This window comes from Camelina sativa, chromosome 12 (assembly GCF_030686135.1).
Source record: "Camelina sativa cultivar CO46 ecotype springtype chromosome 12, ASM3068613v1".
Lineage (NCBI taxonomy): Eukaryota > Viridiplantae > Streptophyta > Magnoliopsida > Brassicales > Brassicaceae > Camelina > Camelina sativa.
In genome coordinates, this window is record NC_141891.1 from 29,937,384 (window position 1) to 29,951,305 (window position 13,922).

At 42.9% G+C, this 13,922-nt stretch overlaps 2 protein-coding genes and 1 non-coding gene across 3 annotated transcripts; 1 reads left to right on the forward strand and 2 right to left on the reverse strand.

The window, feature by feature from the left end:
* Nucleotides 1-591: 591 nt before the first annotated feature.
* Nucleotides 592-1,104, reverse strand: LOC147931085 (uncharacterized). Its single transcript, XM_087477176.1, has one exon. The coding sequence runs from the start codon at nt 1,102-1,104 to the stop codon at nt 592-594; it is 513 nt and encodes a 170-aa protein (XP_087333302.1).
* A 4,756-nt stretch (nt 1,105-5,860) lies between these two features.
* LOC147931086 (small nucleolar RNA R71) lies at nt 5,861-5,967 on the forward strand. The gene has a single exon (XR_015576796.1). It is a non-coding gene; the product is annotated as a small nucleolar RNA R71 (small nucleolar RNA).
* Nucleotides 5,968-8,456: 2,489 nt separating this feature from the next.
* Nucleotides 8,457-9,453, reverse strand: LOC147931087 (uncharacterized). The gene is made up of 3 exons (XM_087477177.1): nt 9,247-9,453; nt 8,927-9,154; nt 8,457-8,840 (listed from the first exon to the last, which is right to left on the reverse strand). Exons 1-3 carry the CDS (start codon nt 9,451-9,453, stop codon nt 8,457-8,459), a joined length of 819 nt encoding a protein of 272 aa, XP_087333303.1.
* Nucleotides 9,454-13,922: the final 4,469 nt, after the last annotated feature.

Sequence of the window (13,922 nt, forward strand, 5' to 3'; positions counted from 1 at the left end):
TGCTGATACTCCTTTCTCCGAAACTCGATGGAAAAGAAAACCAATTTCTCTTTACCAAAACTTGCACTTACTAAACTTGGCAAATAACTTTTGCTCTCTTAGTCTCTCCAAGACCTTCTTCAAGTGCTCTCGATGCTCCTCAGCACTACGAGAGTAGCTGAGAATATCATCATTGAATATTATCACGAACTTATTCAAGTAATCGTGAAATACTTCATTCATTAGGCGCATGAATGCTGCCGGCGCATTAGTGAGTCCAAATGGTATCACTACAAACTCATACTGACCATACCTTGTCCTAAAGGCAGTCTTCATCACTTCTGGTTCAGAGATTGAAATATGATGATAGCCTGAGGCTAGATCAATCTTTGAAAACCAACTCGCTCCCCTGTGTTGATCCAACAACTCATCTATCCGCGATAGTGGGTACTTGTCCTTGATAGTGACATTGTTAATCCCACGGTAGTCTATGCACAACCGCATACTACCATCCTTCTTTTTGACAAACAACATTGGGGCTCCCCATGGCAATGAACTTGATCGAATAAATCCCTTCTCAAGTAAATCCTCCAATTGCGCCTTGAGTTCCGCTTACTCGGCTGGAGCCATTCGATATGGTACCTTAGCAATTGAGGTAGCTCCCGGTTCCAAATTAATGGTAAAAGGATGACTCCTCGGCGGAGGTAATCCTTCCAATGACCTGAACACATCCTCATAGTCCCTGACTATAGCGATATCTCCAACTTTCAGGTCTTCACCGTCGTCCCCTCCAACAACAGTTAGAGTGACTAGATAGACACTCTCCTCTTCAATAGAGTTCCCCACTCTCATCACTGATGCGAAATAAGCTCCTTTACTAGGGCTGATTCCATGGAAAACCAGAGGTGTCCTCCCTCTCCTTTCCAAAATAACTCTGCTTTTACTGCAGTCAAAATGAGCCTCGTATCCTGACAGCCAGTCCATAGCCAATATGACTTTGAACCTCTCTAAAGGCATCACAAGCAGATTTGCAGGAAGATTCACATCCTGAACAATCACTGATACTGCTCTCAGCATCCTCCGGGTCCTTAGTGTCGACTGATTCCCGGCTGTGTGAACAATCATGTTCACTTCCTCCTCAAACCCATTCTCAAACTGCTCGACCACTTCGGGACTTACAAAACTGTTGGTTGCTCCCGAATCGAACAATACATGTGTGGGGTTACCACCCACTAGTAATGTTCCTAACGCATGAATAAATAAATATGCATGCAAAGCAAAAATGCAACACCCAATCACACAATCACACACAAAGGAGTTAGAACCCAGACTAACCTGTTATAGGACCTTTCTAAGATCCAGAGGGTTTGGCTGGTTCTATTCCTAAGGCATACACATTAGTAGGGGTTGCTTGCTTCTTTGATGGGGGTTCCTTAACTGCCGTCGCTGACGCAGCTCAGTTGGGAAGTTGGGCGTTTGGCTTCGCTGGCTTCAGAGGACATGAGGTCGCGTAATGACCAGTTTCTCCGCAAAAGAAACATGTGACTAACGAAAGTTTGGGGGACTTGGTTTCCACAACTGTTGGACAAGATCGGGCAAAATGTCCGACCTCTCCGCACATGCCACAGTTACTATTCTTATTTTGGTTGATCTCTTGGTTATTCTTCCGAAAATTCGCCACCTTCCCTGGTGGTACACCATCCTTACTCTTCTCTCGAAGCATCTTGAGTCTCTCTAACTCAATCCCTTCATCCACATTAACAGATGTTTCATCGAGCTCAGAGACACTCGCATAAGTCACGGCTCAAAGTCGGCTTGAAATCTCGGGTCGAAGTCCCTTCAGGAACCTTCGGACCATCGAAGCTTCATCATCATTACAATTGTACAAGTACTTTCAAAGTCTTGTAAAGATTTGGCCATAGGCCCTCACACTCTTATCACCTTGCTCCAAGCTTATAAATTATTCCTCCAATCGATCATGAGATTCAGGAGGGAATTACTTGAGCTCGAATTCCTTCTTGAATGTCTCCCAAGTTACCGACACATAACGGTAGCGTGAAGCCACCGTCTCCCACCAGGCTCCTGCATCTTCCTCCAAAAGATTGACTGCAATACACCTTCGGTATTCAGTTGGGCATTCAGACATATCGAAATGCATCTCTAGGTTCCATAACCATCTGTCCGCCTGCACCGTGTTTGCCTCCCCCTTGAAATTCCGAACACCCAGGTCCTTCATCATCTTTAATAACCTCACAAATTGACCCATTGGCATCTCTGTTAGTGGATCTCCTCGACTTTGTGGTCGTTGTTGTTGCTGCTGTATCATGTGCGTCAGCAAGGTTTGTATTATCGCAAGAGTTTGCTGTGTCTCGACGTCTGTCCTCCAGCATTTCCTTCTGGGTTCACTCGCCCTTCTCTCGGCGTCGCTGCATTTGGGTATGCAGGAAACGGCTCAACAGGTGTGTATTGCCGAGTGCCTGGATACACATACTCTGGCATCTCATACCGCACTGATCCCAACGGAGAATACCTCGGCGTATCCCCGGGACTATCCCAACCAAACATGTCACTCACATTAGGTGTGCGGTGAACATGTGCATCATAATCTGACTCATCATTGAAATACGGATCCCATTCCTCTGCCCCAAATGGTTGACCCCATCTCTCCTCCTGACCGAAAGGCTGTCCCCATCATTCCTCTTGCTCTGGTGAAGAGTCTCAATCCAGTTCCTCCTGAACCTCGACCAGACATCTGCAGCCATCGATAGCAAGGTACTTAATCCCATCTACCTAAAGTGTTGAATGAACCGGAATTCCTAAGTGCCCTTATGCGACTCTTGACTCAAGAAAATATAAATAAAAAAAATATACGAGTATAACGAAGCATCATATTCACGCTTTGATACCACCGTTGTAACGCCCCAAACCGTCCTAAGGCAGGAAATACCCAAAACGGACCTGAGAAGCCACTTGGAAACGACCACCAACATCCCGGCCAAGGTTCTAAAACCCTTTTTATGGCCTTGACCGACCATTGATGAGGTTTCCACCACTTTAGACACCACTTAAAGCTTTTACACCCTTGCGGTGCCCAAGTGTTGCGTAGTCCCGGACAAGGATCTATGAGCCGTTACTCGTATTCGAATATAAAACTGATTCTTTATTAAATAAAATATTTCACAAGTCTTAACAAAATATTTATAGCGTTTATGGCCAGGCCTATTGCCAAAAAAATTATACAGATTTTTCTTATAAAATATAACATACTTTTTCTTTACACAAAGGCACAACAAAATCTACTTTCCGGGCTCCTATCGTCTAAGACACCCTCTACTGGTTGCCTGCAGGACAAACACTATCATAAGTAATCTAAGATTACTTAGTGAGTTTCAGGGGTCCCTGCAGAAGATTAGATTTTCGCCCCAACCCCAAATCACAAGAAATCAATCATGCAACACACAACAAGCAATCACACACAACAATCAATCAAGCAAAGAATGCATGCAAAAGCTAAAAAGCCACCAAAATGCACGCAATCTATAACATGCAAACTTGAATAAAAAGAAATATTTTTAAACAAGTTTACTAGGGCCCAGATGTTCTGCCTCTCGTCATTCACCCATTTTCGCCGCATTGCATCTTCCCTAGGCATGCAATCAGACTTCACATAAACCACACCGTCGTGTAGAGCTCCGGCCATGGTAGCTAGCCAAGTCTCTCCGAGCATTCGACATGCAACACCACACCCTTGTCTGTTGCATGTCGATGCCAACTGGGCAAAAGTCAGACACATCTCTGTCTTAGTGTGCTTATGGCCGCTGGACCCCCTGTCACTCGCCACACACTAAGACCTTCCATATCCTTATGGGTACTTGTGTTCATAAGCCTTAAAGAACTTATAACACCCCAAATTCTCAACAAAAGTGTGTATTCAAGTTTATAAGCCTTAAAGAACTTATAAAACACTAAATACCACCACTTAACCTCACATACAATAGATCTTCAATGCAGATCCGCAATCATGCATAAGATCAACCATGGAGTTCAACCCACACTGAGAAACCAACTCAAAGTGCATGCAAGACTCAAGAAATTCACCCAAGAAAATCAAGCAGAAATGCAACTATATGCACATGCAAACTGACACTAGATTGAGTCGCCACTCAAATCTAGTTCAGATCTATGCAACCAACTCAAAGTGCATGCAAAACTCAAAAAATTCACCCAAGAAAATCAAGCAGAAATGCAAATATATGCACATGCAAACTGACACTAGATTGAATCGCCACTCAAATCTAGTTCAGATCTATGCTCCCTGAACTCACAGATTTTCAAAGAACCCAAGAGAAATCCGCTGAATCTCTTGCTAGCTTCGATCTCCACTTCGCAGATGCAACCACTGATCGGCAAAAATTCCTCACAACAATTCTCCAGAGTTTCGCTCTCTTCTCTTCTCTCTCACTCTCTCCAGCCCTTGGCACTCCTCTCTTTTTCTCTTCTCCAAATGAGAAAGAATGAGGCTATTTATAGAGTTTTGAGTGAAGTAGTGGAGACATGCAAAAAGAGGTGAGGTGTCGCCTTCTCCTTCCTAGGCGTGTGGTGATGACACCTCAGGGGGCAATGTGTCAAGCTCACATTCATCCAAGTTGCATGGCATCAAAGTATATTCTCCTCCACTCACACATTTTCGATGGCATCTAGGAATATGCTTCTCCACTCACATATTTTCGATGGCATCTAGGAATATTCTTCTCCACTCACACTCTTGAGTGATTAAAATAATCCTCCACTTCTTCAAGAAACAAAAATCGAGTGGGAGAGAATATTCCTCTCCACTAACTCTTCACCAATTAAATAATTTCCTAGTGGCTCCTCCACTATGATTATTTAATTATTTTCTTCCACTCCACTAGCTCCGCTTAATAAAATATTATTTTTAGCGGGTTTCTTCTCATCTCCCGAGACTTCTTCCCTTTTGATACCCTTCCAGGTCAATTCTTCAGGAAAATTTTATTCTGTAGTGAGGGTCTCTACAGTGGCATAGTCTTTTGGGTTCTGAACAGCTTTACCTGGAAGCTGGTTGATCTTTGGAGGTGGTTGGTTGTTGTGGTGACCTTCTAGGTATCTCAGCTTAGTGTTGAGGGAATCATACTTTGCATTCAGGTAATTATACCCAGAATCGATCTTGTTGCTCATCTCCGCGAACTGTTTTGCATTTTCTATAGCAGCCGATGCTTGACTTTGAATCATCTGTTGAATTAGTCCGTGTAGGTCAGCTTCTTGAGATTGGTTCTGCAGGCCTTGCTGTGGTTGGAATCCTGGTGGTGCAATTGGTTGGTGGTAATTTCATGAATATTGTTGCTTAGGAGCATAGCCTTGATTGTATTGGACAAAAGGCTTTTGCTGGCCCTGGTTCCCTTGGACTGCGGATGGGTAGATTTGGTCTTGAGGATTTGCAACGTTCGGGTTACGGTATGACAGAATTGGTTTCGGTTTGTAGTTGTTGTACCCCTTGTTGTAACCACCTTGGTTGTTGATGTAGTTCACATCCTCCAGCTGAGCATTCTCCCCATCTTGTTGCTGAAACTGATCTTCCTCTGATATAGCATGGACATGTTGCTGCTGGTTGAGGAGCTTGTCAAGCTTTTCATTGAGGGCTTTCATGTCTCTATTGTACTTGACATCATCCTCTCCAGTAGATCGTACAGTGCGATCATACTCCTCATTGTAATGCCCATTAGATTGAGCCAAGTTTTCCACTAGATCCCAACCTTCATTGACATCCTTGTTGAAGAAGTTACCATTACTTGCGGTGTTCAGCAACATCCGTATCTTAGGGACCACTCCTCGGTATAGTGTACTTAGCAATGAAGCATTGTTGAATCCATGATGAGGGCATCTGGTAGTGTATCCCTTGAAACGTTCCCAAGCTTCACTGAACGTCTCATTGCTTTTCTGAACAAAGCTGGAGATGTCATTTCGCAGCCTTGCAGTTATGGAGTTGGAGAAGAATTTGGATAGAAACGCCTTCTTGCATGCTTCCCAAGTGGTTATGGTCTCCGTGGGGAGTGATTTCTACCAGATATGTGCCTTGTCTCCCAAAGAAAATGGGAACAGCCGGAGTTTGAATCCATCTTCACTAACTCCATTGATCTTGGTTAGGCTACAGAGCCTATCAAACTCATCCAAATGGTCCAATGGGTCCTCCATTAGAAATCCATGAAACTTGTTGCTTTGTATCATCTGGATGAGACTACTCTTGATCTCAAAGTTGTTGTTTTGGACAGCAGGTGGCACAATGCCATTTCTTTGTGTATGAGTAGATGGAGCATCCCCTTCTCCTATGTTGGTCTTCGCTTGAGGAGCTGGTGGACCATTCTGATTATTCATTGTCTCCTCAATTGTTGTTGGTTGCGGTTGTTGAACTTGTTGTGGATGGAGTAACCTTGGTATGTTGATGTTGTCGATGAAAGGACTCAAGTTTTGGATACCCTTGGATCGTGTTTGCATGCACAATCAGTTGATCGAGTGAGTACACGAAGGTCTACTCGATCCAGATGATCGAGTGACGGGTCGGGTGAGTACTCAGGTTGTACCTGAAATGCAAAACAAACATACACGAAGGTAAACAAGTCAGTACCGAACCAAACTGTATAATAGAACTTGATCTAGCAAGTGCGGAAATTTTAAACGTAGCAAATAAAATTCAACCAAATGGCAACGGCGCAAAATATTAATAACAGGATTTTCACCCAGGGTATCAATTCCCTATGCTGTTGTAGTACAAAGGGTTATCAATCCAAATGGTTGTTATGCTAGCAGATGAGATATGATCAGAACTATGCAAGTCAAGCCAAGCAATAAAGGGGTTTGATCTAACAATCCTAAAATAAATAAAAAAAGGTAAATAAACAAGAACGACACGACCTAAGCACTCGATGCTAGCATTCGAGAACAGGATCGGGTGGAGTGATCAGGTAAACAAGAAAAGTATGAACAGCTCGAAGGGTTACACGAAGCTGGTGATCGAGTACCAGTTCGGGTAAGGGATCGAGTTATGAATAAAAATGTAAAAAATCAAAATGCGAAAGCTCCTAAGGATGGGGTAATCGACTCCTAAGTTTTCCTGACCAATATGGATTTCCTACATGCCTCAAGCAAATATTCCCTAGACAATGAATCTCTAAAATCTTGTTAAAACACTCTCGTGATAGAAACAATCAATCTTGATCACTCTCTACCCAACTCTCGTTGGAGAAACATGACAAAGCAGGCAATACAAACCGATTCTATATTGTCAATAAACTCCTTACACATGTAATCTCTTAGGCTAAGTGAGTAAGTCTCTAGCATTGATTGATTCAAGCATTTCATCTACACCTCTCGGTTGTAAAACACCCTAGATCTAATCTCAACCTCTCGGTCTATTGATAGCATTAAGAACACCGATTTAGAAAGGAAATTATAAAACATAAACAACCAAGCTAAGACTTCCTAACCAATCAAGAACACATAATTGTCTATCCCGTCCCTAGAAACTTTGCTTCACTACTCAGATCTCATTGCAGAAAACATAAAAACATAGAAAAATGAAAATTGCATTGTATTGAAAATAAGATAGAAATAAAAGAGTTTAGAGTCAGAATCTAAGAATAATAGCAAAAGAAATGTAAAATAAATTCTAACAAAATGGAAAAAGTGTTTGAGTCGCTCAAGATCTCTCTCATAAGCTCTCGCTCTTTGGTTTGAGGATCGGCGGTGTGCTAGGGAGAGAGGAAGAAGAGGGGAGTTTATATATGGAAACCCTTTTAACCAACACTACAAGAAAACACGCATTTTGCGACTACACTATTAGTCACTTAATAGTCGCCAAATCAAGATTTACGACTAATTAGCGACTATTTCATACAGTCATTAATCGATAGTCGCTATTTGTTGTAGTCGTAAATTTAGTCGCAATTTTGCGACTAATAGGCGACTATATACATGTTGTCACATAGTAGTCATCATTTAGTCGTAAATTGTAGTGACTCCGTTGCGACTAAGTTACGACTATATTCATAGTAGTCATCATGTAGTCGTTATTTTTAGTGACTAGGTTGCGAGTATTCTGTGATTAAGAAAACTGAACAAATGGGTTGTTTATTTGGTCGGTAGATAGTCGTATAAATTTTGGTGACTATATAGTGACTAATATATGTAGTAGTCACTATATAGTCACTTTAGTTTTTAGCTATATTGTTAAAATTTGATGACTATTTGGCGACTAATGTTTTCTGAAACTGGATATAGAATATTTTAATTTCTCTTTTTTCTTTTTAACCCTGTCAACCAAACCAAAAAATGATTCTAAATTGGAAACCTAAAGAAACACATAATATTTATCATAGTTTCCAAAACACAAAGTACAACACATAGTGTCGCTATTGAGTTCATAAAAAAAGAGTTACCTAGTAGTAGGTAACACATAGAGTAACCTATGGAGTTGAAGTTGGATCTTCTTCTTGAAGAGGCTCTCTCGTGGTTGTCACTTTAGCTGAATGGGCTGTCAAGAACTCCTTGAACCGTGGATCACATTGCCGCAGAAACTTCCCCACCAAGTCCAACTCGTCAATCTTCTCCTTCTGCCCAGCAATAATTTCGGATTGTTGGGCAATTTTTGCATCACGCTTCAACATTTCTGCATCACGCCTCAACATATTAGCAGCCTGCTCCTCTATCTTCTGTTGAGCTTCCTTCAACTGTTCTTGCATAGCCACAAAGGCTAAAGTGTCTTCTGCTTGCTTCCCCTTGCCATTGACAATGTAGTCATGGAGGCTTCCAACTCCAAAAGGTTTTCCTCTTGAATCCTTCTCAGTGGACTGCAAAGTAAGAGAAAATAAGATATTAGAGGATGTCAAATTAAACTCCAAGATAACATTTTTGTATTGTTAAAATAAAACGTAACCTGAAGAAAGAATTCAGTATGTTCTTCAGTTGTTAGCTCTCGGGGCCGTGACTCCCCATCTGAGATGGCAGAAGGATCTTCCTCGAGCTGAGACAACCTCTCTTGCACATTCTTCTCATATGTTTCTGCTATCTTCTCTGCCTTCCGATCAACATATGTCCCATCAGGCTTTGTATGTGCCTTGATGAAAACCTCACCAATACGTACTTCTCTTCCCAATTCCTCTTCCTGTAATGTTAAGAAACAGACAAGTAAATTTTTAATGTAACAGCTAGGTCAAAAATAAAAGTGGCGAATGTGTAACAACATAATTGGCTCACCATTTCGTTTTGAATCTGTCGATATGACTTTGGCCCTGAGAGGTGGACATGATGACTGAGGCCATTACGGTCAGACATACGGGCATCATAATATGTTTTGCTCCTTTGTTGTGCTTCTTCAGTGTCCCAGAATTCTGTCATTGTTGTCCATAGAGTAGTTCCAATCCATTTAGGTTGGCGTCTAGTAGTTCTCACGGTGCGAACCATGTCTTTGAGCCGATTTTGACAGATGGTCTCGAAGTGAGCTTAAACAGTCCGAGTTATCAAATGATCCCAAGTGTGGGTTTTCTACAAAAAACAAAAAGAAAATAAAACCAAAGTCAACCATCAGAGAAACTCAAAATAACAAATCGATAAGTCTAAGAAACGATAACCATCAGGATGATATCAACTAAACTAAGAAGTCTTAATGCTAAGTCTAAGAAACGATACACCATAGCTTCAAAGAGTTTGTAATCGCATCAGAGACCAAACAATGAGACCTAAGCAAGACCTAAACAAAACCAAAACCATTATTCAAAGAGTTTGTAATCGAATCAGAGACCAAACACTTCATAACTAAGACGAATCGAGACCAACCAATGAGACCTAAGCAAGACCTAAACAAAACCAAAACCATTATTCAAAGAGTTTGTAATCGCATCATAGACCAAACACTTCATAACCAAGACCTAAACACTAAAATGAAATGAGACGAGACCTAACCGTACCATTCGGTATTTGGTAGGGGAATGGGAGAGAGGACGGTGGTGAACTCATGTCTGTTTGGCACTAGAAGCAGTGCATTTAGAGCCTGCAATGTGTCCTCCTGGAGTTCCGGCAACACCGGAGGATAATCAGCTTGGAAATTGTTGCCTTGAGACGATGGATGCTAACGATGACTGCGAGTCTGAGAGACTTCAGCTGGAGAAGGCGGAGGGTCAACTAGAGTAGGCCGAGGGTCAAATAGAGTAGGCGGAGGATGCGACGGATTGTAGTGGACTTCTTGAGAAGGAGTCGGGTTCACTGTAGGCTGCGGTGGGTGAGTGTAGGTGTAACGCCCCCGAACCGTACTATGACCACCCAGGCCATCAGACGGCGCCGAGATGCTACTATGGGAACGTTCATCAAAGGTCCGGCCGGGTGCAAGAACAAATCAGGCCCTTCAGCCAGTCCCTTGGCGAGGTTCCCGACCACACGACATATCCTTCAGGCTTTGCAACCCTAAGGACACGCCGTGCATTGGGCCGACTCGGACTAAGTCTATATCAGTACGACCCGCTCGATTTAAAAGAAAATACGAATACATTAAAACTTAAACAAGTTTCCACAACCGATTACACAAAATAGTTCACAAGGCTTAACGCCAAATTTTGGTTCGCAAATAAACATACTTTGAATTTTACAATAGACAGAAAAAAGAAAACTACTCCGGAGCCCTATCGTTCACCACGCCCTCTAGTTCCCTCTAGGGTCACCTGCAGAACAACAATATTATCATATGTAATCTAAGATTACTTAGTGAGCTCAGGGTTCCTGCAGAGAAATAAATCCCAAACCCCAATTCCCCATTAACAATCAACATGCATGCAAATAAACCAACATGCGAACAAAAATAAGCAACATGCAAGAATAGATAGACAATATGTAGGCATAAGCCATCAACAAGCAAGTAAGCGATTAATATGCAAGCAAGCAAAACAACTTAACAACCATCAGAGATGACATGCGGAAGCTAACAAGCCAACAAAATCATTCTACCAATAATCGCAACTACATGCAACAATATACAACAACATGCAATGACATGCAACAACAAAACTTGAAATGAAACAGCAGTTTTTAACAAGTTTTAATCTATTTTGGGCCCGGTATGCATTCCTCTTCCCCAACCCCTCATGAATTCTCCAAAATGCAACCACAAAGGCAGGCGTTTGGATATCAACCAAAATTACACCATCGTGTAAAATAGCCTCGGCCAGGGTAGCTAGCCCAGTAACCTCCGAGCTCTTCGTGACCAACCCTGCACACACACGAACATGGGTTGCATGTCGCGGCTGCATGTGGCACGGAATGGGAAGGATAGCCATACCAAATCTTAAAACACTTAGCCGGAATTTCTCGCGGACTAAAGCGCCTTAAGATCTCACCGAAGTTTATACTTGAATTTATACGGTTCTTAAACCTATAATTTTACAAGTATCTCCACCAAAACTCGCCTTTGTTACTAGATCATCTCGATCTAGCAAGTAGCACAACCTCAACGCGCATGCATTTAAACAAGAAAACATAAAAGAACTTCAAGTAAATGCATCTACATGCAACATGCAAAACCGCGCACTAGATGGATGTGTTTAACTCTCCATCTAAGCCGATGCAAATATGTGCCTGAACTCACGGTAAACCGTCGACGAATGATCTCCTTTGATGAAGCTCTTCTCGAGGCAACTCGGATCTCCCCTTCGGTTAGAATCGATTTCCTTATCGATCTAACGTTGATGGTCTTGGTCGATAGTCTTCTCTTGCAACTTCTTCTTCTTCTCGCAAACACTTTCTTCTTTCTCTCGCAAACACTCACTCTTCCTCTCTCAATTTCTCTTAACTTACCCCTTCTTTCCTTGAGCAAAAATGAGAGGAATGAGGGCTTATTTATAGAGTGAATGGGCGGCGGAGATAGCCAATGAGAGTCGCATTCACTCTCCCTATTAGAGGGACTTCAACACTTGGAAGCTTCTTGGTTAGCCACCTTGAATTCCACTTAAACTTTTGAATTCTTTAATCCTTCCACTAATGCTCCACTAATCCTCTTGGAATTAAATATTCACCCACAAACTCCCACTAACTTCTCTTGATTAAAATAATAATCCCACTCAAATCTTGACTTAAGTGATTTTTGGTGGCGGAAGACTTTTAACAACTTCAGTCGATCATCGTCGATCCTCGGCAGCTCTCTTGGCAACTATCGGCATCCATCCGCAGCTTCCTTCGGGTACTCGACCCTTTCTCGGATACTCGGCAACTTCCTCGAGTACTCGATAACTTCCTCGAGTGCTCGGTACTTTCCTCGAGTGCTCGGTAACTTCCTCGAGTACTCGACACTTTCTCGGGTACTCGGTACTCTCGGAAATTCTTGGCGTCTACTGGACAATGCGTCACGGACGGTACGGGCGGTACGTCTCGGACGACTCGGATAACTCTTGGTCCGTTACACTTTTCTCGGACTTTCCTTCATCAAATTTTCAGCTCTTCTTGCTGCCTTCCTTTCTCGATCTTCTGGACTTGAATGGACGTCAAAACTTTATCCCTTGGTAAGGGTCACTACATTCTCCCCCCCCCCCCTTAATAGAATTCGTCCCGAATTTCATAGGGTTCTGATGGTCCTGCCTCATCTTCTTCGGCGAAAAACTGAGGATACTTGGCGCGCATCCTATCCTCATCTTCCCATGTGGTGACTTTACAGTTCTGCTTTCCCCAAAATACTTGGATTTGAGGAATGCTCCGGTTCTTCAGCTTTCGGGTTCTTCTTTGTCCTATTCCAAACGGTCCTTCGGGGTATGTGAGATTTGACTCCAACTCCTCGATAGGCTCGGTTACAATCATTCTAGGATCTGGCACATGCTTCCGTAGTTGTGAAACGTGGAAGACTTTATGCAATCGCATCACCTCGGGCATTGATAACCGATAGGTACCTCGCCAACTCTTTTCTCAATCCGGTACAGTCCGATAAACCTTACCGCAAGCTTTCCCGCTTTGCCAAAACGATCCTTTCCTTTTTGTGGTGCAACCTTCAAATATACCATGTCTCCAACTTCAAACTCCACTTCTCGCCTCTTACGGTCTGCGTACTTCTTCTGGCGATCTTGAGCTTTCTTCATGCTCTCACGAATAAACTTGATCTTCTCCGTTGTTTCATCAATCAACTTGTGATTGAAACTTGTCCGCTCTCCAACTTCCGTCCAACATAAAGGCGTTCTACACGGCCTTCCGTACATGGCTTCAAATGGCGACATGCCGGTACTCGAGTGATAACTATTGTTATACGCGAACTCCACCAATGGCAAATTCTTCTCCCAATCTGATGACCATTCTAACGCACATAGTCGGATCATGTCCTCTATGGTTCAAATAGTCCTCTCCGTCTGTCCGTCAGTCTCTGGGTGAAAAGAGGTGCTCATATGAACATCCGTTCCAAACGCCCTATGTAGATCCTGCCAGAATATTGACGCGAACTTCGGGTCGCGATCAAAGACGATGTTTGCTGGTACCCCATGCAACTTCAGAATCTCGTCTATATACTTCTCTGCCAAGACTGGCGCTTGATCTGTGCTTCTTACTGGAACCAAACGGGTTACTTTGGTTAAACGGTCAACCACTACCCATACTGCGTCATTGATTCTCCCTTTTCTTATCGGTAGACCGGTAATGAAATCCATAGAGATAGAGTCCCATTTCTAAGTCGGTATGGGCAAGTTGCGAAGCAATTCTGCTGGCACTTGATGCTCTACCTTGATTCGTTGACATGAATCACATTGGCTTACCCATTTTGCTACTGCTCTCTTCAGTCCAGGCCAATGATAGTACTTACGCACGTTCTTATACATCTTGGTGCTCCCCGGGTGTATACTCAAAGCTGAGCTATGGGCGGCTCCTAATATCTCCTCTCGTAATTCGTTCCGGTCAGGTACGGTTACTCTCCC